At 43.9% G+C, this 26601-nt stretch overlaps 2 protein-coding genes across 2 annotated transcripts; one reads left to right on the top strand and one right to left on the bottom strand.

Moving 5' to 3' along the window:
• Positions 1 to 3450: 3450 nt before the first annotated feature.
• On the bottom strand, positions 3451 to 13256 carry DESI1 (desumoylating isopeptidase 1; the record flags this gene model as incomplete). Its single annotated transcript, XM_079532421.1, has 6 exons — positions 3451 to 3544; positions 4697 to 4819; positions 5581 to 5690; positions 6295 to 6364; positions 6888 to 6909; positions 13166 to 13256. 6 exons carry the CDS (start codon positions 13254 to 13256, stop codon positions 3451 to 3453), a joined length of 510 nt encoding a protein of 169 aa, XP_079388547.1.
• Positions 13257 to 13727: 471 nt separating this feature from the next.
• On the top strand, positions 13728 to 26601 carry XRCC6 (X-ray repair cross complementing 6; the record flags this gene model as incomplete). Its single annotated transcript, XM_079547468.1, has 12 exons — positions 13728 to 13818; positions 13916 to 14031; positions 14182 to 14320; positions 16863 to 17117; positions 19283 to 19466; positions 20820 to 21006; positions 22250 to 22418; positions 22982 to 23143; positions 23390 to 23519; positions 24729 to 24829; positions 25732 to 25845; positions 26405 to 26601. 12 exons carry the CDS (start codon positions 13728 to 13730, stop codon positions 26599 to 26601), a joined length of 1845 nt encoding a protein of 614 aa, XP_079403594.1.

Genomic DNA, 26601 nt, shown 5'->3' on the forward strand with positions numbered 1-26601 from the left:
CTACCAGAAGACATGGAGGTCCTGGAGTGTGTCCAGAGAACAGCAGCAGAGCTGTGAGGGGTCTGGAGCACAAGTCTGATGGGGAGCAGCTGAGGGAACTGGGGTTGTTGAGTCTGGAGGAGGCTCATTGCGCTCCATGACAACCAGAAAGCAGGTTGTAGTGAAGCGAGGTTGGCCTCTTCTCCCAGGTAACAGTGATAGGGTGAGAGGGAATGGCCTCAGTTTGTGCCAGGGAAGGCTCACATTGGATATTAGAAAAAAAAATCTGTAAGAGGGGTGCTGTGCTGGGACAGGCTGCCCAGAGAGGTGGCGGGATCACCATGCCTGCAGGTGTTTGAGAGTAGTAGTAGCCACACTGAGGGATGTGGTCTAGAGCAGTCACAGGCAGGGGCTAAGAGCTGGACTCAACAACCTTAGCGATCTTTCCAACCCTAATGATTCTGTGGCCTCAATAACATACTGCAGCGCTTGCAGAAGTTCCCCAAACTTCACTAGGAACACTGCCCACCAGCAGCCCACACCCAGGGCAGTAGGCACTGCTCCTTTCCCAAGCAGAACGTGGCACAACTTACTGGGATCATTTCTGAGCTTACAACTTCCAGGCAGAAACAGCATGAGGTAGATTAAGTAGATTCCTAGCTGGGGTGGGTGTGCAGAAAGATGCATACAAACAGGGATTACTTTTTTTAATTGTAATAGGGAAAAAAAAAAAAAGAAAAAAAAAAATCAAAACATCACTTTCTGTCTAAAGATGTAATTAATGAGCATTAAATGGCATGGAGGGAAGCCCAGAGATACACAACAGATCAGGAAACACAAGCAAAGGATTCTGCTCCCGTTCAGGAGTGCAGCTGCCCTACCCCTTTGCCAATGAGCTGGCTGAGGTTTGCCACCTCTATACACTTACATACATGTCTCATTCTAGCTTATATTCCTATGAGTACATAGGGCTGGGAGGAATGGCTTGTGCAAGTCGCACTTAAACATCTTTGGAGAAAATGGGTTTCCTAAGAGGCCTACAGGGTACAAGGGTCTTGTTACCCAGTAAGATCAAATAAACAGGACCTCTTCCTACAGATCCTTTACACAAAACACAGAGTAGTTCTGGAGATAAGGAGGCCATCTGGGAGCACCATCACTGCTGCAAACAGAGTATGCCTGAAAAGTGTAACCCATGATACGTTCTGAAACAGGCAGGCAAGCAGAAACTGGGCTTAGGACCTCTGAAGTGGACACACTTGTCATGAAACAGAGTGCACAGAGATCAAGGTGCCTGCACTCCCTCTGCTGAACAGCTGTACCAGCAGATTGCTGTACCTGGAGGTTTGCTGAAAGAAACAGCCACAGCTGTGCTGCTGGTGGGTACCAAGATAGCATACCCAGATGTTGCACTGCATTGTATCAGCTTTGGTGTACCTCATTGTCTGGGGGAGCTCCATGATGTCTAATGTGTTTCTGCATTTTGTGGTATAGTCATGTCTGCAGGAAGATAAGAGACCAATTCCTCTTCACAAAATAGGCATCAAGAGAGTTCAGAGGTGATACACAGCAGAAAAACTAAGCTATGGCTTCTATGGCTTAGCAGAAAGCAAACCTGAAAATTGTTCCCCAGACCACCAGAAGGTGCTGTATGGTAAATGATTTACTACAGAATGCTTTCTGCAAACAGTAGATTTTGTTGGGGAGAGTCTGAAAGCTCTTGCATCTATACTAACTGCTACAGCCCTCTCCTAGTCCAGTCCAAATGAAACACTCCAGGAGAAGCTGACAGCACAAGCAGGGACTGAAAGATAAAACAAACAATCACCACCAAAAACCATTCTGTGGTGCAAAGGCCATCTGCACTGAGAGCAGTCACACATAACTGCAAAAGGGACAGACAGGACCTGATTTCCACTCACGTAGTGATTCCACAAGGTGCTGAGCAACAGTGCATTGGGCTGAGTGAGAGAACTGCATTTTCCTCCATTCCAACCCCACAAAAATATTAAGTGTTAGTCTGACTAACAGCATGAGAAACACACTGATTAGTATTATTCTGAGAGAAAGAGCTCAGCAGGGGAAGGACACCTCCACCAGGTATGTGGTTTCCAGCACAGGAAATTGGAGATGCGGCAGCCGTTGTCACAGCAAAGCACTGCACACAGGACTACACATTTGCACAGACTTTTTTTTCCAGCAGTATCTGAGATGTGCAGTGCCCATTTGCAGGGCAACGTTCTGGGGTTTTTCTGATGTTGTTGTGTACCTTTCTAAGCATACTTGCTACAGAATTGTTCAGGAAATTAGTGTATATACGTGCACAGTAAGAAATCAGTGGGCCCGTTCTTTTCTTCCTGTGATCTTTTTCTGCTGTGAATAACTGCAAAGCTGTAAGAATCTTAAATTAGAAGATGCAGCACTGACACAACCTAATGTCGATCTAAGGATAGGACTGCTTCTCCACGTATCCCAATCAACTCAATTGTTCCACAGGAAAGGTTAATTTTACTCTTCCTTGCTTTCTTTAAATGTAGGGGGATGTACCGCCTGCTTTTCCTCATGCAGCCCTCTGTGATGTAGTTGGCTGCTTTAGGAAGAACAGCAATGTCAGAAACAGCTGGAAGCCTTACCATGTCTGCAGCAAATGACTGAAGGCAGAGTCAAGCTACATCATGTTATCAAGAGACTGCCGTGCTGTAACTCTTGCTTATTAGAAAAAACAGCTCCTGTGCAAAGGCAAACAGTTAACAAGGCTCTATCCATCACTTCCATCACTCACACAAGATTTTGTTCTTTCAGCTGCTGTCTCTCATAACACTTGGATCTCATGAGTATTTTTCAGATACAGCCTCCCTTCAACACACATACTGGAAGTTTCAGCCTTGAAAGTGACACTGCCTCGTTCAGCTGGGCCACCTTTCTCACTGCTGTGCCACTGCAAATACTCCTATCAAACGAGTTCAGCTTTTCCCCTGAGCAAATAACACAACGTTAATGAAATATGCACAAGACGAGTACTGGGACACCTTCACTTCCTCAGCTACAAGGATCTCCTTAGCTAGGGACTGGAGCAAATACCCCCGTAATATTGACAGGGACAAGAGAAAGACACACGAGTATGCAAGGGATGGCTAGGACACCCCCTTTACTTCAAAATGCATAATGGGCTTGAATGCTCATGGAATGAATTCCCACTTCCCAGCAGAGGAATTAATTAGAAAGTATCAGCCTAACTTCAGGCAAGACAGCCTTTATAAATTAGCATAATACTATTAGAAATCATGGCAATCTTTTTGGTAGCCTTGTCTTGCATGCACCCTGATAAATCCTCTCCCTAAGAAATTTTAAAACTGGTCTTGTAATTTCCATAGAGTTAATTCAGATGGGAAATTATAAAATAGAAATCTGGAAGATTCGTGCTTAAAAAGGAAGAGGCCTGGTGAGGCTGGGCACAGCAGGGCACTCCTGTTAGCTCTGTCCATTATCCCTGTTAAAGGTATTTCCTCCAGGTGGTTGCAACTGGGTGGTGCTCAGGAAGGGCCGTAAAGCTTGTCCAAAAGGTCTGAAAAGGCAAAGAAATAAGCATTTAAAATAGTTTACTTGAACATTTCCCGTCCCCTCCCTTCCCACCCCTCCTCCCCCCCATTTACAACTCCAGTCTGTTCATCAGCTTTCTTCTACAATGTTGGTTTGATTCTAGACTCTTTTCACTACAAAAAAAAAAAAAAAAAAAAAAAAAAAGAGAATTTAACCTATTAAACAGAATTTACTGTTCCATAACTAAACAAAACCAGATTTAAGATTCTTAAAGGTAGTTCTGAGTCCTAACATGCCCACAATGATATTGTGGTAATAGCATGTCTGAAACTGGCTTCAGTAACTCACACTGCTTAAGCTTGTGATTGAAATCTGTATTATGCAACTGCAGTTCTCCATTAAGTATCACATCAATATTAAAGACTCCGCTAGAAGAACAGATCTAGTCCCTTTATAAGACAGTGGTTCAACACACAGAATTTCTGTTGCAATCTGTAGTTTGCCTTTAGGTATGACTCACTCTGCTATAGACTACATGACAAATATGAGGAAATAAGAGCCCAGAGTGGAAGATGTGTCTCCCAAATGATGCAGTATACCACTTACAAGATCTAAATAATGAAGCCCAAACCATCCCACTGGGATCCTTGCTTGCTCAGAGCACCACAGAAATGGTTGAACTGACCTACCTTTATTTCCTCTCCCCCCGTTCTTCTTCATCACTCATTTCTAGTTCTAAGACTGCAGCTTTAACTTTAAAATTACATCTCCCCTTCTTCTTTGCAGGCAAAAGTAACATCACCATGCACTTATGGTGCTTAGAATATTACAGGTGATCTCTGAGAAGTACTGATTTCCCAAAGAAAGACAAAGACAAGAAAAAAGATACAAGAAAAACCCACCAAGAAACAAAAAACATATTGGCATCACTTTCTGAATGATACTTTAAGCTTCTTGTCACATTAACTAATTATTTTATGAAGGTTTTTCAAGTTAAAGACCAAAGAACAGCTTTCCTTCCCCCTTCTCAGTTAATACCAGTGCCAGTTAGTACCTGTTGTAATCTCCCCCTGCTTCTCACAGAGAGACAGCACAAACTGGTACTGCTGCCTCTGTCAAATATTTCAGCATTAGCATGAAGCAATATGCTACAGAGAGAAGCAGAATGCATACTCACGTGGCAAGAACTTCAGATGGAAGGTCAGTGATGTAGGAAGGGATTTTTCTTCCTGTCAGGAACTGTGCCACTTCATTACTGAAGGTGTTGCAGTTACGTTCAAAGAAGTGGTAAGACTCACTCCTGTGCCACAGGAAAGGGATTGAAATAAGAGACTCAGCAATAAATCTATCAAGCACTAAGACACAGATTGCTACTGGGGAGCATCTCCTTACATTAGCACTTTCCTCCTCTCCCCAACAAAGGGCTCTAAGGCAAATAGGTAAAACACAGCAGGTGAATTGATGTCTAATTTAATTGAATCAGGGTGGAAAATGACATCTCTCTGCATCACTGATTCTATACGATGGTTTTTTGAAGGTTAAGTGAAGTCAGGTTTCTTCATGTAAAACCACAGAAGGAATAAAGAGAAATCACAGGAATTGTTGGCACTGAAATTCAGCCAGAATACTAAAGGCCACCATTTTCTGTTGTGAGAAGTAGATGTGACGTGTTAGCAGTCAAGACTTTGCTTTTACTCAGCTGAAAGTTGGCTTTACTACACCTCACCCTTGATTCACGGGGCATTATTTTCTGAGATCTTTCATACAGTGCCTTCATTTTCCCTGGTGATCACCTCAAAGAGATTTTAAGCATTATTCCATTTAAAAAAAAAAGTAGTGAGAAAGACTTCCTGGCAGAATGCTTTCCCAGCCTAGCTCACAGCTGGCTAGCACACCACAGGGTTGTCTAGCTCTGCATCAGTTCCAGCCTCATCTCTGGAGACTACTAAGAAATAGAACAAGCAGACAAAGCTTACTCATAATACTTCCTTCTATTCTGCACCCCTCTCCTTAGAAGCCTTTTCTTGGTACTCAGATCATACAGTACTAGCTGCTACTTACCGGAACATAGACTCCCCCAAGGAAGAAAGATATTCCAGAAAGATTTCTTCTGTAACTTCAGTGTTCCCCAAGTCAATAACTGAGTCTGGGGGGCCAAGAAGCGTCCCTCCCTGTAGGAATTAATACCCAGAAGACTATTCAGATCATCACACCAAATTATTTTTGGCTCCACTGAATTGAGCCTTCATGGCTTGTATAGGCACACAAGAAGAAACTTCTAGTGAGCTTATCAAGGAAAGGGCCCGTCTGGCCTTCCATTTTCCACTCAGAGACTGAGAGGCAATGTACTGCACTCTAAGCTCTGACGAAATTCTGCTTTAAAAGAATCACGCATCAGTTTTGTGTCTCCAAGAACAGAAAAAGGTCTGTTGAAGCATCATGGATTTTTTCTTTAACCTTGAGAAGGATGCTTTGAGTTGCCAAGCCTTCATACAAAGATCATGCATATAAAATCAGACAGAGTATCACTGACAAAGCAGCTGCAGAAAGAGTTTGTCTACCCAGGGCACCATCAGTGGAAGTAGCCCTCTAGCCTGCATTTGGCTGTGCTTGAACCCACTGCCCAGTTCCTTTCCTCAGATGGACAGGGCAACCACAGGAAGCAGCCATATCAGGCTGAACTCGGAGTTCTCTTCACTTGCTGCTTTTCTAAAGGACACGAGCAAATCTAATGATGAAATTCTATCACAAAGTTAACAGAAAAGTTTCACTTACAGGTGCACAGCTGGAGATTCCCCCAGCGCCGTAGTAGAACTCATCCTTATGGACTATTATGGAGGTGTGCCTGCCACAGAGAATAGAAACAGGTAAGATAAAGGAAATATTCCACCTAGCACATAAAATCAGTAGTAAATTCATGTGGTCAAGCACATCATGAAGTAAATAACCTAAAAAGACAATGTGCTTCTGTGACTAGGAACTGTACCTGCTGGGACATGAATAGAAATGAAAGCAATAATTATCAAGCCTACTGTAACACGTAGGTGGTTGGGAAAGGAGAGGCATAGCTAGGTGCCCAAGCACAACACAAAGACAGGAACTTCCACACCAGCACAAGATACCCAGCAGCCTTTCTGCTAAAGGATTGAGGGTAAAGTTGCAGAGATAGTAGCTCTGTCTCTTCCTTTGATTCTAGAGGTTTAACCAGCACATGACTATATTTAATCTTACTGGCAGTCTGTATTCAGAAACAGAAAATGCATTGGTCCCTCTTCACCAAAGTGCTCTTAAGATCCAAAGCATATATGATCTCATACTGATAATGCTTCCTACACTACACATTATGCAATTCAAATCTAGTCACTTACCAGATGCCATCCAGCTGTTTCCCTGCATGCAGAAAAAAAGAAGATAGTTATTAGTAATGTATTCTCCAGCTTTCAGCCTTTCTGTCAGTCACAAGGGATCTTTACCTATCATTCCACTATGTCAGCAACCCTGAAGATAGGATTTTCACCCCAAAGTCGCTTCTAAAGCAACAGGATGCCCTTCTTTCAAATAAACTCCTTTGTCAACACAATGCTTGACTTTTTTGTCCTCCTGCACACAGATCTGTCAGTGCTATCCTGTCCTGTCAGTGCTCAGCTTTCTTGGGCTTTTGTCTGAAGAGAAACTGAACCTTTTCAGAAGAGTTCAGAGTTCTGCTCTGATTCCAGAATTGCAATTACAAAAAAGTTACAAAATTAAACTGTGTGTTTTGTAGAACACAGCAGCAGTAAAGATATGCTTCAGTCACAATGATACCATGTTCCTGTCTTAGAAGAAGTCCCTTCTGAAATGCTTTAGTTCCCCGACACATCTTTTCCAAGTGGGAAATGCAAACCTCTCCTCATTCAGGGTAGGAGCTCAAGATGTAACCACTCTTCAAAGAGTTACCAGCCACTACCGCTCCTGCCTCAATTACTTCACCTATCAGAACCCCAGGGCTTGGTCCCTGGTGCAGTTACCCCTTCATAAATTTGCATGCAGCAACAGCATGCTATGTTGGTGACCCACTTTTAAGTGACAGAATGTGATGTGATCATCTACAGATGCTTACATGCACAAGGAACAAAAATATTGTGGGGCTGAGGTTGATGATGGGAGCATGAGGATACCACAGTCTTTGCAGCAGTAACTATGCCATCCCCTGGCTTTAACTCAGGATTTGGCTGCACCCCTCACTGCACTGTCAACTTTGCTTGTCTCTACAACGACACCATCGCTTACTGCAATTGCATTCCCACAGCTTACGTTGCTGAGAAGTGCACTGTGGCACTTTCAGAAGTCTGGAATCAGATGCTTAGAATAACAATCAACTATTCCACTGCCAGGCACAGTAGCAGCAGTGGGATGCATTGTTCCAGTTCCCTGTCTTGCAGAAAGCCATTCCCTGCCTGTCCCTACTCAGATCAGTGGCTACAGAGGCAGAGGCACTCGCCTGCTCCTCTGTCACAGCTGCTGTGGTCTGCAAATCCCAGCAATGAGCACTTCTACCAGCTGCAGTTCTTCCTCTCAAGTAGTAAGCAAGAAAATCTTTATTACCATCAGAACTGGGCAAAACAGAGGAAGGAAACAGAAGGTAGTCCTCCAGGAGTTTCAAGAAAGGGATGCTTGTGCATCCAAGTAAGAAAAAGTCACTGCTGTAATCTTCTCACTTATCTTTGGAGCAAAACAGGTACAGAAATAGGTACCTGTTTCAGATGAGGGTCACATGAGAGAGGAGGCAGGGAAAAGGCTGCTGGGACAACAAAGACATCAATCAAAGTGAGCATACCCAGTTCTGAAGTAGGTGGGCTCATCTGTCACTGCCATGCATCACAACCAGACAGCAAACGTTTCACCATTAACCTGCTGCAGAGAAACGTGGGCACAGAGCCGGCTTAAGGCCAAAAGACAGCAGCAGCAATGAGAAAAGTGGGGCAGTGTGTTGCAACACCTCAGTGGGATTTACTGCTTCTTTAGCATCCCACCCAGCTAAGCTGCATTCTCCAGCCTTTGTCCCACACCATCTCCATAACAGCTTTCGTCTTACTCTCTTTGCCAGAAAGAAGTGATACCACCACCAGCTCATCAGTAATGTCATCTGCATAGGGTACACAGCACAGCTCTGCATTCAGCAGCTGGCTTAGGACAGGCCCTACTGCGGCCTGTGTAGCTCACGTTCTGTTAATAAGTAATTACACAATTGTTCACAATAAATCACTGTTTCCCACTAAAACTTTGATCTTCACCCTCCAGGGCAGAGAAGCAAGCTGTTTCAAAGGCAGCACAAACCAGTACTGTATCCGTGCTTTTGTATGCTAAATGGAAAAGACTTCATATTTGCTTTCAAGCACAAACACACACACTTCCAGCAAACAATAACAAAAGGCTTCCTACAGAGCTGGCAGTTTGCACTGGGGTTCTGCGTGTAGGTGGAAGTCCTGGCAGATTCTGCACATGGTGCTGCCTACAGCCACATGGAAAAGGGAGCATCAGACCCAGAGATACTCAGAATTGAACTGCACGAGGCCCTGGGAAATCTGTTCTCCCCACATGCACCCTGGACATGACCTCTAGAGATCCCTTTTCATCAGCATGGATTTCTGACCGTGCAAAGAGAAACAAACAGGATTCAGGGAAGGAACTTTGCACCAGGCTGTACTGCGCTGCTAGAGGCTCCTCTCTGGAGCTTACACACCAAATGCATGGTTGACAACTGGCAGCAGCTGCCAGGACAATAGCAGAACAGCTCTTGGCAGCTCTGCCCGAGGGCGTTATGTGAGGTCAGCCCGTGCCAAGGACTGGTTTAATGCTCTGAATGGACCTGCTGTCTTCCAGTTTGTGTGCAGCTCCTGTAAGACACTAACCAGGCTGGCACAGTGGAGAACACATGCCGGATGTGCAGTGCTGCATCCATGGCAGCTGTGCAATCTGTTGCAGAGAGCACAATCCCTTTCTGCCACCAGTGGACTGTGCTTGGCCAGACAGATCACTCGCGAACACCACGCAAATCTCTCCAATGACAACACGGCGGGGCAGTCCCACACTTGAGAAACCTGCCATTACTAACCATGTCTGCACCTCCCAGAGACCAAGGACTGTCAGCGTGCTGCTGCAGCTTTCCATGCTGCACTGCTGGCTGCGGTCACCTTAACTGCAAACCAAGAGACAGAGGAATCAAAGGCCATCAACTTCTTGAGGGACTCCCTCTCATCATTGGGATTCTTGCTGAATGACATTTGTTGCATCATCCAAGAAGTTCTATACAGACCTCCATGAACACCATTACCCTCCTCCCGAAGCTTTGCCTCTGCTGGTGATCTTGCTGTACCCCCTTCCCTCAAGCCCAGCCCTTGCACAGACCAGGTAACAGCTCTCAATCACTCCCACTCCTAAGAAATGGAAGCAAAGCAATCAGGACAGCCTGTAAAATGAGTTATGCCTTGCATGCATATACAAAATACATCGCTCACAGCCTCTGCAGGTTCAACACACACCTACTGCCCAGCCAGGTAAAAAATATGTATGTAACTGCAAGCTGCTTAGGGAGATTCAATATTTCAGGGGACCTCTACCTGTTAAGCAGGAAAACGTGTTGCAAATTTAGATGTAGGCACTCAATCACACAGCAATCAGTGTACATGGTCAAGTTACCAGGTATCAGCTCTCCAGCAGTCTGTGTGTAAGCTCAGCCAGCAGTAAACGTGAAGAAACTCAGTTTGATTTCATCTGCTGCCATTACAAGCTAATGGAAGTCACATTACTTTGCTCTGGTTGCAGATCAAGAACACGGGTGTGAAAGTTGCTGTGCTATAGTTGTGTTAGGATAAGAGCTCATTAAGCTTTAGAAACCTGATCAATACATGAACTCAAGCCTTCCTTGCTCAGGCGCTTTTACAGATCTTTTCTGAAGAACGTGTCAATTATACAAAGAGCTGCTTGCTTAAGCATTCCAAATTGTCTGAATGAGACAAAGTATCACTTGGCAACTAAACACATTTGTGTTGTTTTATTTATTTTCCTTTTCCTAACACAGGTTTCTTAGTTAAGCCCCATAAATACGAGAAAAACACAACATAAAATTCATTAAACAATTTCAAGACTCCTCCCCTCCCCAGCTTAGTTACAGGAATGGGGAGAATGAAGTAGTCAGACTTAGTTTTTGTGCTACTGACTTAGGAGATGGCACTCGTGAGGATAAAAGGGCATTATGAAAGAACACAAGCCTGAATAATTTTAGAATACAATCAAGTCAGATTACTTCCATGCTTGGGTTTATCTGTAAGGCCAAGCAAGAGGAAGATTAGACGCTTGCCAACCTATTTTACTGGCAGAGTTGATTTGTCAGCGTGGCCCATGTGACGTAGCACATTCCTGTGCATTTTAAACATCAAGTGAACGCAGAGTCTGCATATTAATCCCATTTATTAGACCTGAAGAGTTGAGGCACCAAGGAATTATATAGAGAGATGGGTTCTTAGCTTATCTTACTTAGAGCTTGTTATGCATCCTTCAGCACAAGCATACTAGTCCTCAAGCTGTGAAGAACCAGTATTTAACATTCCTATGCCTGTAGACCCCAGAAGACAGAAAATTAGCAAATTGGTTTCCTACCAAGGCAGAACTATCTGGTCAGAAACTATTTCTAGCAGAACACTGCTTTGCATAGCATTGAGATTTCTTAAGCCACACCATTGATTCCTGCCCTTTTAAAATGAAAAATAACTCTAATTAAATCAAACACTCTCTTTTAAGTGATACCAAACAGAAGAAAAAGACTAACAGACATGGAGGAGTCTGCATTATTTCCCTTCTTCTTGAGAGAGCAAGAAGTAGGGTAGACTGCAGGAAGGAAATGCACTTGATTTTCATGAAAGCCTAGCAAGTACTCTGGAACAAAGCTGAAATGGAAGTCCAGTCACATTCAAATTAACATTAAATTATTACCAGATCACGTAGACGGACAGACAAACACAGTCTCAGACTGAATGAAGAAGAACAGTACTTGCAAAGGAAGTAGAGCAACAGCACACAGAATGTGCCAGATATGATATCAAAGCCGAGTGAATCCAATGTTGGGTCATTTACACCTCAAAACAGAAACATTCATCAAAAAGCTACAGGAAATGTACAGAAAAACAGCAGGAACAAAAGGAGTCTGAGTAAAAATGAATACACTTGCCAAGAAGTGAAGATGTGCCCAGAAGGCACAACCAAGTCACCCAAAGCATGTGATGAGCAACACTGTCTGGTTCTACTATTCAGGTTCATTCAGCCACAATGCAGAAAACTGATCCTGAATGAGTCAAGATAACTTTTAACAAAGAGAGCTGATCCTGGAATGTTGCACCAACATAACACATACTAATAGTAAATCCTATTAGCACAGCTGAAGACATGGTGTGGTGATGCTCTCACAACAGCTAGCCTCACGAGGAGCAATTTACTCACCTGAGTATGGCTATTTCAATACTCATGGCAATGTTACAGAACTAGAAGCAAAAACACTGCTTCAAACTTCACATTCTTGGAAAGAACACCATGAGGAGAAATGACAAGTGTTTAGCACCAGGTCATCCAATAAACTCTTTTTGATTTCTGTGTCCTCTCAACATGATGACAGGGGAGATTTAGGTATAGGAGGCATTCAAGGCCAGGCTGGATGTGGCTCTGGGCAGCCTGGTCTGCTGGTTGGCAACCCTGCACATAGCAGGGGGTTTGAAACTAGATGATCACTGTGGTCCTTTACAACCCAGGCCATTCTGTGATTCTATGACACACAGTTTATGAATGTCACTGATAGGTGGAAAAAAAAAAAAAAAAAAAAAAAGGAAAGTAGCTATTGGATCATCTGAAAGTTAAAGTAGCAGCAGTTTTTGTTGTTAAGTAAAGCAAAAAATAGTAGTTGGGTGCATGAGACAAACCCATCATTCTCTCATTGGGAAAATAATCTGGAAGCCTACTGGGCCTGTGTGGAGACAGTTAAATTGAAAGGGAGGCAAACAAAAACAACCAACAGAACAAGCTACTGTTTGTGTCATAGATAACCCAGTCACCGGATCCACGTAACCCCAAGGATCGTGCACTCTGCCTTGTCACTGTGAGCAGGCAGGCCGTGCTGGCCCTGTTCCACTGGCAGGCCTTGAGTTCCTGGAGGAGCAGCACACAACACAGCAATTCCTGCACCGACGAGAGACACAGGCAGGTTTTTAAGCTTTCCTTTTCACGACTTGACTCCTACACGTTTAGCATCAAGGCATCTCGAGCACAAAGTTACAAACTTAAAGCTGCTTGGACAGCATAAAAAACACCAGTGATAAAGTCATGCACTGTTAACTTTCACAGGGAAATCAGAAAGCTACCAGACCCTGAAGACAGGTGAGGAGAGCTACAAAGCCATCACAATTCGATTTACAGGGAGGTTTCACACAATGACACTGGCAACCGATTTCTGCACAAGTCTATACCCGGACCAACACTCTGAAACGAGACCGGTCAGTATTAGCTCAAGCAATCGAACCACGGGCCAGACAATGAAGACACGGGCCTGGATGCAGGCGCAGCCGCTCCACCGACCCGGGTCCCGCAGCCCCGCCCCGCTCAGGCCCCGTTCGGTGCTTACCCAGCATGAGGGGGCTGAGGCGGCGGGCCATGCCCTTGGACAGGTCGTACACGTACAGCTTCACAGGGTGCAGCGCCGGCGGCTCCTCCATGGGGACGCGCGGCCGCCCGCCGGGAGGCGGAGAGGAAGGGACAGAGACGCGGCACCGAACGCCACTCCTGGGTCGGCGGTACAAACGGAGAAAGCAACGGCACCTCTGCGCATGCGCCTACTCACTGCCCCATTTATGCGGCGCCGCGGTTCGGAGGGGGCGGGGACGGAGACGAGAGGGCGGGACTTCAGGAACGTCAATCGGTCATTGGCTGAGGGTTGACGCTTCTTCCGGGGCAGGCGTCGGAGCGGGCGGGGAGCTCCCGCCGTGTTTTCCTTCCCGCAACCAATCCTCGTCGAGATGAAGGCGTGGCTACCCGTGGGGGGGCGGGGTGAGGCGCCCTTCGCACCTCGTCATTGGCCAGAGTGGCGGAGGGAAGCGGGGATTTCAGATGAGTGACGGTCCGCGGCAAGCGGCGCGTGGCGACGGAGGTTGAGGAAGCTTTGAGCGGCGGTTCCCTCGGCCGAGGCCATGGCCGACTGGGTGTCCTATTATCGTGGCGACGGGCCGGACGAGGAGGAGGACGGCGAGCAGCAGGAGGAGGAGGGGCAGGAGGCTGTCGGTAAGATACCTTCCCCTCGGCCGAGGGCAGCTTGGGGCTGTGGTCCCTCAGTGGATGCCCCGGCCGTTGACGCAGCTGCCTTTTCCCCTCAACGTAGCGGACCACAGGTTCTCCGGGCGGGACAGCTTGATTTTCTTGGTCGATGCCTCCAAGGCCATGTTCGAACCCTACGAGGATGAGGAGGTAGCCACTCCCTTTGACATGACCATGCAGGTGAGGAACGCAGGGTGGTTGTGGCTCCGAGAGCGGTCTGCCTTCAGCACGCAGGCTGCTCATAGGAACTGCTGATTGCCAAAGGCAGCATTTTGTACTGTTACTGCCACTCGTTTTCTTCACGTTTTGACCTCTGTGCTTTCTTTTCAGTGCATCCGGAATGTGTACACCAGCAAAATTATTAGTAGTGACAAGGATCTGTTGAGTGTTGTGTTCTATGGCACGGAGAACAACAAGAACTCTGCAGACTTCAAACACGTCTATGTCCTTCAGGAGCTGGACAATCCAGGTAGAGGAGTAAAGGGGTATGAAGATTTGTGTGAGGACATCTGTGTACTGTTGCTAGTAACTGGCCTCTCTGAAAACAGCTGTCAAGTAAATGGAAGAGTTCTTGTTTCTGAGATGTGTTTTGAGAGGATGGGAAGCTGCACTGAGGAAAGTGACCTGGGGATGTTAGCTGACAGCCATCGGAACGTGAACCAGCAGTGTGCCCAGGTGGCCAAGAAGGCCAACGGCATCTCGGCTTGTATCAGCAATAGCACAGCCGGCAGGAGCAGGGAGGTGACTGTCCCTCTGTACTCAGCTCTGGTGAGGCTGCACCTTGAGTGCTGTGTTCAGTTCTGGGCCCCTCACTACCAGAAAGACATGGAGGCCCTGGAGTGTGTCCAGAGAAGGGCAGCGGAGCTGTGAGGGGTCTGGAGCACGAGTCTGATGGGGAGCAGCTGAGGGAACTGGGGATGTTCAGTCTGGAGGAGGCTTATTGTTCTCTATGGCAACCAGAAAGGAGGTTGTAGTGAGGTGAGGCTGGCTTCTTCTCGCAAGTAATAGTGATAGGGTGAGAGGGAATGATCGTTCAAGTTGTCTGAGGAAAAATCTGCTCTGAAAGAGCAGTTTTGCAGTGGCACAGGTTGCCTGGGGAGGTGGTGAAGTCACTGTCCTTTGAGATTTTCCAGAACTGTGAGGCTGTGGCACTGAGGACGTGGTCAGTGGACATGGTGGGGATGGGCTTATGGACAGGCTAGATTATCTTATTGGTGTTTTAAAACTTTAATGATTCAATGATTGAGTAATGTAGAGGAATTTTAAAAACATTGTGGGAGCTTAGCCTTTTCTGTTGTACCTGGTTCTGATTCCCTTTCTATGTCTGTTTTGTTTTTTTTTTAATCTATTATACTGTGGTCATCTTCTTGCTGTCTCTTAAAGAGGATCTCAGCAGAACTCTTGAAGACCCATCATGTGCTGGCCACACTTCAGAATAAGGCTCAAACTTGATAAGGCACCACAAATTACAACTAATGGAGAATATCACAGAATCACAGAATGGCTGAGGTTAGAAGAGACCTCTGGAAGCCATCTTTATCCAACCCCCACTTTAAATCAGGGTCAGTTAGAACAGGTTGTATAATTCGTTAACTGGTTGTTCTTTTTCTTATTTTCATAACAAATTCTTGATATTTACTCTTCCATTTTGTTAGGATTACACCGAATGTTCTTGTTAACAGGAGTGCCAGTTGATAAATTGGAGAAGATACCAGGGGGAGTGCAACAAAGACAAAGAGCTACAAATTCTATGACAGCTGAGAGTCTTGCAGGGGAACTCTGTCAACTGGCTTTTAATAGCTCTCTGTATCTCTGGGGAGGTTTCATTTCATTTTCTTAATTAGGAGTTGCAAGCTAGTGTTCTTGCTCTCATTCTTTAGTAAGCCTGGGTTTCCTTGCAAGAACTGTGCCTTGTCCTGGTTTCGGAACTAATTACAAGTGGGACCTGACAAGACTGCCCTAGGTTCTTCCTTCTTTGGCAGTATCTGAGGCTTCTCACTCATCCTTTTTTCTTCTCCTTCCCTGCTTGCCCTTTTTCTCTGCATTAGAGGTAGTAGCTTTGTCCTGCTTATAAAGATAGCTAATTTGAAAGGGAGATGTTGTGGAAAAGGAAGTGTATTTACTGTCATTGGAGAGATGTGTGCTCTGGAGAAGGGAGACATCATAGTTAGCTATTATGTAGTTATTATGAAAATTAATATTATTAGTTAAAGGAAAGTTGAGCATGAAAATAGCAAATGCACAAACAAGACATTTTTGGGTGTGATTTCAAGATTGCTGTTGAATTTGAGTGAAGGATGAAAGAAGCAGCTCTGCAGATTGCAGCAGCTGAAAAATGAAAGCTTATCCTCTTTTGTAGAGTTGTAGAAGAAGACAGGAGAATTACTTTCAGAGAAAAGTGGGTGGGAGAAGGAGTCATAGTTGGGCTGGAGTGATCCATAGGGATTTCAAAAGGCCATTGGCACCTGCTCTGAACATTGCTGAAGCCCTCGTGGTTATCTATGGGCTGAATCCAACGTCTGGAGTGATACTGCAGGCATACAGTGCAAGGGAGCAGGAGGAATTCTCTCTCTTCCCAACCTGCCATGGAGATGCAGGATGTATTTCAGCCTTGTCGCTTATTGCTGGCAGCACAGCGGTCTGCCATTCCTCTGCAGTGGGTGCAACTGCTGTGTTCCCTGATGAGAACTTATTCTTGCAATGCAGAGGGTGCATGATACTTTGATCCCTGCCTGTTTCCTGCAACAGAAGTGCCCCACATTTATGCTGGGGCACTTTGCATTCTCTTGGCCTTTGCAGGTGCTTTCAACTGATAATCAGCTTACAGTGTTGAAAATGTTAGGGTATCTCAAGCAGTTTTCTCAGACAGGCAGTAGAAAGGCACCACTGTAGAGCTGCTAAAGGATGTTAATCAGATAACAGCTGCAGGAAGCTCTCAGTGCTTCTTTAGAAGAGTTTGCAATACTTCTCTCAGAATTTCTGATGTTTGCAAATGCTATTATTTCCCATAGGTGCAAAGCGTATTCTAGAGCTGGACCAATACAGGGGAGATGAAGGACGAGTACTTTTCCGTGAGTCCTTTGGCCACAATGCTGACTATTCACTGGGTGAAGCACTCTGGGCCTGCTCTAATCTCTTCAGCGATGTCCGAGTCAGACTGAGCCACAAAAGGATCATGCTTTTCACCAACGAGGATAACCCTCATGCCAATGATAGTGCTAAGGCCAAGCTGGCCAGGACCAGAGCTGGTGATCTGAGAGACACAGGTCAGTATTCTCCCCTTTAACTTAAGTTCTAATTACATGCAGAATAAAAATGATGTGACTTTGCAGCAGGTATTAACTGCATTGCAAGGTTGTGCTGGAAAAAAAAAAATTGTAAAACATCAAAACTAAGGAAACTTTCTGATGCTTTCTGTAAGGGCTGACTTCAAAAATAATGCCTTCTATTATGTTGGCCCACAATGTCAGAGGTGGATGTTGGTGCTGTGGTCTTAGAGGTTGAAGCTTCCCACAGATATTCTGTGGCATCTTGTTGCTGTGTGAGAGCAGAGGGGCAGTCTGACAAAATGATGTGTAACATGGAGGTGCACGTGAAGAAAAGATGTATCATTGAATTCCTCCATGTGGAAAAAAAGGCACCCATTGACATTTATCAACACTTGCAGAATGTTTATGGGGACCAAAGAGTGCATGTGAGCACAGTGGGGCAGTGGGTGGTGCGTTTTAGCAGTTGTGACAGCGACATGAAGGACAAGGCATGTTCCACACAGCCATGCACAGCTGTCACAGCGCAAAATGAAGAGTGCCTCAATCATCTCACCCCTGTGAATCGCCAGATTACATCCGGGGAACTGTGGGCAGATCTGAGTATCAGCTTCAATGCATTGGAAACGGTGTTGCCAATGATGTTGGCAAAATTTGTGCCAGCTGGGTCCCATGAATGCTCACGCAGGAGCAGAAGGAACATCATATGCAAGTATATCAAGACCTGTTGAACCAATAGAGGCTGAATAGTTTCCTGTATTGCATCATTACTGGTGATGAGATGTGGTGTCACCACTACAAGCTGGAGTCAAAAAAGGCAGTCCATGGAACAGCAAATTGTGGATTCACATGGAGGAAAACGTTTAAGATATAGTTACCTTTAGCAGGTAAACTGTTGTGTGGTCTTTTGGGATGGGAAACTGGTGGTTCTTATGTATTTCTGGGAACTTGGACAGTCAACTCAGACTGCTGCATCGTGTTGCTGACTAAGCTGAAAACTCAAACTTCCAGAGTCAGACCAGAGGAGAAGACAGCCTTTCTCTTGCAACACAGTAATGCCAGGTCCCCTGGCAGTTTGAGGGCTGTGAAGCACATTTCAGTCTTGGCTTCAATACGAGTCAGTCTTGACTGAACTGTGCTACTACACCCACTGATTAGTCCAGATTTGGCACCTTCTGACTTCCATCTGTTCAGGCTGATGAAAGGTGGACTGTGTGGGCAACATTTTACTAGCAACAACCATCATAACAGCTGTGAAACAGTGGATTGTGCTGATGCAGATTTTTACGTGTGTGCATGCAGGCTCTTGTTCATTGCTGACAAAAATGCATAGTTTATGGTGGTGACTGTTGAAAAATAGTTTTTATAGCTGAGAATTTGATCTGTCAAATAGTGTAATTGTACTCTTTGTATCTGTTGTAACTTGCATGGAAATAAATGAGGCTTTACTTTTGGAGCAACCTTTGGAAACCAGGTTGGATGACTGGTTCCCAACTACGAACACTTATTTTCTAGGGCTGCTCTATTTTCACATCATAAATCAGAATTGGAGAAGTCCATGGGAAACAAACTGTACTTTATTTCATTGTTCCACCATTTTCCAGGTAGGGAATAATAACACTAGGAAGGGAAATAACAGCACCAAGTCAGTGCAAAAGGAAGATTGCTCTAATGATTGCACTTTGAATTAGCTGTAGAGCAACAGCCTGGGCTCGGAGACTGCAGAGCAAATGTTTCATTAGTTCAGCTGTGCAGCTGAGATACCCATTGTTTTTGGAATTTAGCATATGTTCTAGATGTAGAAACTGTAAGCATCCTGGATTCATTAGACCTTAACATTGGGAAAAGGGAATTGCTGCAGTCGTTTCTTCTCTCTCTGCCTGAAGTAGGGATATGTTTTATAGGAGCTGGTCAGAACTGTTTCGTGCACAGTTGCCCACATTCTCAATTAGGGAGGGAACATTTTCCATGCTACATTGCTTTGACTGAAGCTGAAGAAAGTCTTTTGCTTCTTTCCCTGGAAACTTCCCCATCTGGTGCAGATGGGGCAATTTGGAGCTTACTTTTGGTCAGACAAAGAGAACTGAGGAACATGCCAATGTAAAAACAAACAAACAAACAAACAGCTTATGTGATCCTCCTCCTGTCTTTTGCTTTGTTTCTAGGTATTATCCTGGACTTGATGCACTTGAAGAAGCTCGGAGGGTTCGATATCTCTTTGTTCTACAGGGACATCATCAACGTAGCAGAGGATGAGGACCTTGGGATCCAGCCTGATGAGTCAGGGAAACTGGAGCATCTCATGAAGAAAGTACGAGCAAAGGAGACAAGGAAACGAGCTTTAGTCAGGTGTGTGCCTAGCTATTGTATGTTGTTCAACAGAGGCCACTGATGTTATTTTTAGACTGCATCTCACCAGCTTCTTCTGGAATCATTGGCGTCAGTGCTTAAATTTTTCAGTATTAATTCCTCACTTTGAGTTGGTGTTTCTTCTTAGCTTCCGAGGTTATTTGGCCTTGGTGGATGACAAATTGAGAGTGAAGGTAGGCCTCTTTTTTTGCACTGTGTGAATCTCCTGTGTTAACCTTGGTCAGAAATTATCATCATGAAAAATGACACCGTTGCCAAAGTAAAACACTTGCGAAGAAGTCTGCAATGTATGGTATAAAATGTTCAGTTCGTAGTGCAATCTGATTGAAATGAGGCTATGCTTACTTGTGTTAACTTAGGAAAAGTTGGTCTCAGTGTGACTGGTAGGTATTTGTCCTATTATTTAATAGATTCATGTGGCCAGTGTGTCTACGCACTTGGTATGGTTTCACACAGCCTTGATATTTCTGATCTCCTACTGAAAGATTAGAAATGCTTACAGAGAGATTAAAGGGATCTTGACAAAGCGGATAGAAAGTATTTTTGGAACCACCTACTTCATAACAGTTGTTTTTTACCAATTGAATTCTGAACAGGTTGATGTGGGTTCACAGTAAATGAATGACCTTTGCAGCCTCATGTTTTTTAGAATATATGAAAAAAAAGATCCAACTTAAGCTGTTGTCACTGGCATTGTCCTGTTTGCAACTTGATTTTCCTCTTCTGAGAACGTTCCACAAGTTTTCTAATACCTGAGGAGGAAGAATCCTGTGCCAGTGATATCTTTGAGATGACAGCAAATAACATTCACTGTAATCCACTATCCTGCACTCAGAACTTGAAGGCTGCATCCAATTTTAAACCTTTTCTTGTGAATTTTTCTCAAAGTTTGGATTTTTTATCATGGTACTGTTTGTCTTGATGGTGTTCTTTTGGGGAATTTTACTCTCTGCTGGAGCAGTTGTGTGAAATTAGAGGTCACGTTGTGTTAAGCAAAAGTGAGATGCCCAACCATAGACTTGTGCTGTGCTCTACCTGGGTGTAGCTGCCCTTCCAAGTGAAAAATGTGGAAGAAATATGTTAAATTAACTGTGCTTCAATAGTCTTTATGACCAGAAGTGATATAATTCCAAGAATGTTTATATGTGAGTGAAATGATGAAGCAAGTAATAACATGTTTCAGTTACGCCTATGATTTTTAGGAGGGGAAGAGAAAGGAGATTGGAGAAAATAAGTTATATGGGAAGCTGACTTTTTTTTTTTTTTTTTTTTTTTTTTGCAAAAGTGATCCTTCAGAAGTCTCAAGTCTGCATTCTGCTTCTTTTTACACAGGTTAAATCTGTATTTGAGCAAAGATCTGTCTTTCTCTGTTGGTGTTTACAACCTTATTCAAAGAGCTTACAAGCCATATCCAGTGAAACTTTATCGGGAAACTAATGAACCTGTTAAAACAAAAACAAGGGTGTTTAATGGAAAAACAGGCAGCTTGCTTCTGCCTAGTGATACAAAAAGGGCTCAGGTAATGTACTGGATGTGTGCCTTCTCACTCTGTGATTTTGGGGTGGTGGCGGTGGGGAGGAGCTCAGCCTTTTACTGCTTTTGTTTTATGTTTCACTTTCAGGATGAGATGGGGAGTATTTACATCTGTATGCTCTTTGGGTTAGTGCAGTCTTTGGTAAGCTGTGCAGAGAGAGAGTGGGTTGTTTCTCTGGTGTGATACTCAAGGGAAAGCAGAGCTGCTGGTGGTAGCGTGTTCAGGAGCACAGGTCATTTCTTTGTGTAAGGCAGAATTGGTTGTCAGAGCCTAACCTTGTACTGCACTGCTGATAGTATCTCTTGAGTCATTAGGAACAAATTTTGACCACTTTATTAAACATGCAAATGTTTAATAAAATCACAGAAGGGTTGCTCTTTTCCAAAGGGAAAAAAAAAAAGGACCACAGTAGCTTTATTCTTTGTTTTTTTTTATTCTTTGCTTTATCTTCCTGCTTGATAGTTTGTCTGATGTAGATTGAATGCTTTTTCCTCTCTGCTCAGGCACAGCCTTACTTCAAAATAGAATAGGCAGTTGCTAAATGTATTGGCACAAGTACGCTTTGTTTCCTTCCATGCGAAAGCCTCCTGAAATTGTACTGTAAGATTGATTGTTATTTTTATTTATACTGAACAGTAATTTTTTGAAATAAAATACAGTTGAGCAGAGATCTGTGCTGTAAGACCTCACATGTCTAACTTCTGGAGGTTGACTATAATATATTTTCATTTTTATGATACATGAATGATGCTTCGAAAGCATTGCTTTTTGGTCTCTGTTTCTGCCAGGAATGAGTAGCTGATGTTCATCTGCTAAAGCAAGTTTAGAGCCACGGTTTGGACAGGATCTGTAGAAGTATCTGCTCCAACAGTGCAGAGCGAGACTCACAGAACTGCATCAGGTCATTCAGGGCTTGTTTGGGCCAGCTCTGAGTGACTGCAAGGATGAGATGTGACAGTCTCTCTGTGCCAGGGCTCAACCACTGGCTTAGGAAATTGCATTTTCCTAATATTCAGTCCAAATTTCCCCTGGGACAATGGTTGTAGACTATGACCAGCAATTTTAAGTGTGCCCTGATGAGGAGAATTCACCCTGTCTTGCCTATAACCGCCTTTCTGCCTTTCGTAGTGAAAGACAGCAACTGCCTCTCCTTCTTTATCTGCCTCATCCAGCTTTTCTTCTGCTAGCATCAGTACTACCTGTTCTTCTCTGTCTCCTTCTAATTTAGACATATGGAAATCGCCAGATTGTGATGGAGAAAGAGGAAACTGAAGAAGTGAAACGGTTTGATTCTCCGGGCTTGTTTCTGATTGGCTTCAAACCACTTTCGATGCTAAAACAGCACCACCATATCAGGCCCTCCCAGTTCATGTATCCTGAAGAGTCCCTAGTAACTGGTAAGCAAAGGTAGCAAGAGAAGATTCACACCTTGCATTAGGGTAACCACCTGTCCCATAAATTATTGGGGTGGTGACTACTGAGTGTAAAATCTTTGTCTAACTTAAGAACATGCTAATATTAAAATGTATGGAAATAAGCGTTACTGCCCCTCTCAGTTGCAGTTAATTTTTGTTTTCTTCAGCAGAGGAGAGCTGACTGGGCAGGGAAGAATATTGCAGTCTGAATTATTAATTTGTTGCTTTTGGAAAAGGTCCTACAGTGTGCTGCTATTCCTGTGTCCCACCATACCAGAGAGATGCTTTGGAGATACATGTTTCCAGTTTTCAACCTTACTTCATTTCTCAAACGTTAGTGATTTTAGTTCTTTGCCCAGAACTCACACAGTTCTGGTCAGGAAAGATAATGGCATTGTAGAGATTTCCACCTTCTAATAGTTGTTTTTTTAACATCTGAAATATTGCGAGTATTGCAAAGAAGTCACAGCATCAAATCTGTAACGTCTGGGGTTACATTCTAGAACAAAGGAGCAAATCTGACCAGTGCAGTCTTTACTTTGCAGGCAGTACAACTCTGTTTAATGCCTTATTGATGAAGTGCTTGGAGAAGGAGGTGATGGCACTGTGCAGATACATCGCCCGCCGGAATACTCCCCCTCGCTTTGTGGCCCTGGTTCCTCAGGAGGAAGAGGTGGATGAGCAGAAAGTGCAGATAGCTCCTCCAGGTATGGGAAGAGATGTTGCCTTTCCCTGCTTTGTTGGGTGCAGTCAGCATCACATTTGCTATGTTCAAGCATTGTCACCTTGTAGGTACTGGGAGGTATTATTGATTGCTGCTGCTTAGGCAAAATAGCAAGCTGGTCTGGGGAGTCATCAGACCTATCTGATAATCTTGCTTTTTCCCCTAAATTCTGATTTTGAGGCCGTGGTTCTGCGTAACTATTCTCTTGCTCTCTCTCTGTCCTGTGTAGGTTTCCACATCATTTTCCTACCATATGCAGATGATAAACGGAATGTTGATTTTACAGAAAAGGTACCAGCCAATCGAGAACAGGTGGACAAAATGAAGGAGATCATTCAAAAACTCCGCTTCAAATACAGGTACATGGAGATCAACAGTGTGTGGGGTGCACGTGGGGAAGAAAGCTCAACACTATTGCTTTCTCTACTGCACGCATTTTTCAGACATACTGTCCACAAGATGAGATTTTGATGCATGCATTGACTAAATAGCTTTCATTGGGATGTTGCTTCTTAGCTACTAATTTAATAGGCTCTGGCATTCTTCAGCAGGTCTACAGTAAATGTTCTAGGAAGCCATAGTTATAAATACATTGATTGGAAAACAGTCAAGTGCTTAATGATCCATACTTGGCGACCAAGCTGAGTGCCTTAAAGGTTGTGGTTGCAGTAGATGTAAGACTTTGAAGTGGTCTTTAGCTTTGATCTGGATTCTGTTCCATGATGTGGTCAGGCATCATTGTGTGAGTATTTTTGTTCTTTTTAAATATTAGGGATGTGTCAATTATAAGTTTAGATAATTCATCAAGCCTTGCTCCTCCATTTCACAATGCAGTGTCCTGCATATAGGAGCTACAAGTACATTTTTACTCAAGGGCTTTTAATATACCTTGTCTCCCAAACACAAATGTGTCCCTTACCTCACAGTGTGATTGCTGCAGGCACACACATAAAATGCATTCAGTGAGGAAACTTTCAAGAGTCAATGATTTGCACAAGCGAATTGCTTCCCTCTGCATTAGCCTTGTGCAAATTTATTTCTCTATCATTCTGAAATGACCAGGCATCATGTGCTTTATGTAGCATGTTCTGGAATTCTTCATAATATTGCTCTTGTTCTCTGGGTTGTTGTAATTTGTTGCAGATATCACATTTTAATGGTCCAATCTATTGCAGATCAGGCCTGGATCTTTCAAATGAGTGTGTGCTAGAGAGAATAGCTGGGCCTTTTTTGTCATAACCAGGATAAATTTCAGGAGGGGACTTTTATGGGACACTAAAATAAGTGGGACATAAAAAATTGTATATAAAAAGCACGGTAGTGCAGAATGCCAGTCTCTCTGTTTATCTCACATAGCTTTCTAAGTCTCCCACAGGTACCTAACACATTTGGTACATGACAGGATGGTGACTCAGCAGGTAAACTGAAAAGAGGATAAGTGATTGTTCTGGTGAGGTGGACTGATTTGTGGGAAAGAGGGAAGTTTGACTTTGAAATGGGCTGGTGGCAGATCTTATGTTCTTAGCTTCCTGGCAGCACGCATTGAAAATCTGACGGATTCTTGACAGGACTGACAGCTTTGAGAACCCAGTTTTGCAGCAGCACTTCAGGAATCTGGAGGCTTTGGCGCTGGATATGCTGGAACCAGAACAAGCTGAGGATCTTACAAGTGAGAATTACTGGTAGATGTGGGGGGAGGTGCGTTTGAAGACTCCTGACTATGTCTATTCTAAGTCAGAGTTTTGGTACTACAAAACCAAATGCCTTTGAAAAGAACGTTTTAGTGGTGTCATTTTCCAAGATGCAGAATTGTGGATGTTTCTGTAACGAAATGCAGAAACCTTTGTTTCTTACACTGCCGGCAAAAAGGAGAAAGGAAAAATTTTCACTTTACACTCCAAAATTGAAATTTAATTCCCCTCCCCTTCCCCCGCCTTTTTTTTTCTTTTTTGACGACAAATATTTTCTCTGCAATTCCTGTCTTCTAGAGTCTAATAGTATTCCAGGCAGAGCTTACAAAATTATTTTGCCAGGAGGCAGTGTTGCCACCTGGTGGCTGTGACAATTTCTCAGAACATCCATCAAAGGCCACAAACCTGCTCCTGAGGGAAAGGTTTTATTTGGTTTGGTTTTAAATTTTGTTCTAATCTAATCTAGGAATAGTGTTAGAGAAGCTACTTGTTTCATATGAAGTGATATCTGACAAATGATCTGGGACCCTCTGCTAGATATTATACAAATACATGACAGAAACAAGTTCTGCCTCAAACTGTTTGTAACCTTAGGTAATAAACTGTTGCATTTTAAACGTCTGAGATTAGACCTAGCTAACAGTGCCACCAACAAGGAGATCTTCTCTGTCACTCCTACCATCCCCGTGTATATATTTAACAGTTCAGGGATATGTGTGTATGTATAACACAAATCCTTGATGTTATCAAGAGCTGTGAATTTCTCATTTGTGATTATCGTAACAAAGCTCTTTGCATTCTGCATGGTAGCTTTTACAGAAGCAAAGTTGTATCAGGCAATTTGCTTTTCTTGAGGGGACAAATCTTTCTCTTTTGCCAGTGCCAAAGACTGAAGAGATGAGCCGCAGGCTGGGCAACCTGGTAGAGGAGTTCAAGCAGCTGGTTTATCCTCCTGACTACAACCCTGAAGGGAAAGCTGCAAAGCGAAAACAAGGCAAGTAATGACAGTGCAGATGCACAATACGGTGTCTGTGGTATTTTCAGTTGAGGCTTCTGCATTTTCGTTTTTCAGTGATTCACAGGGAGCAGAGAATGTTGTGGTATCAGGCTGGAGAACTGCTAGAATGAGAAACTGCCTAGTGAAAACCCAGAGTGGTATAAAAGGAATCCATGCCTTCAGTCTGTATGTTGGGTGAGGAAGCAGACATTTATGCATGGACAATTTTGCAAGTCCAAAATGACCATTTTGGGGGATAAGTAATGCTCAGGTCTAACTGTGGTTTGGGAATGTGCAAAATTGTGCATAAAGCAGGAGTGTCAGCTGAATTCCCTATGTGAACACGGAGTTTTGTACTTGAGTTTGAGATCTCTGCTATATGTGAAGTACCGTATAGTTTACATATTGACACCTACTGTAGAAAAAACACTGAGTACGTAGATGGCCATTAAAATATCATTCTAATGGCTGTTAACTTGGTATGTATAAGAAATGCTGATGTCTTTCAATTGTGAAAATTTTAAAAATCTTGGTGATATAAAATTTCTCTTTCCAGCTGGTGATGGTCAAGCAGAAAAGAGGCCCAAGACAGAAATCTCGGAAGATTCACTGAGGAGTTACGTGCAGAATGGCACTCTGGGCAAGCTCACTGTCTCTGCTCTGAAGGATACATGCAGGCATTACAGGCTGAGGAGCGGGGGGAAGAAGCAGGAGCTCATAGATGCACTGACTGAATACTTCAGTGGGCGCTAA

This window comes from Tetrao urogallus, assembly GCF_951394365.1.
Source record: "Tetrao urogallus genome assembly, chromosome: 1".
NCBI classification, from domain to species: Eukaryota; Metazoa; Chordata; class Aves; order Galliformes; family Phasianidae; genus Tetrao; species Tetrao urogallus.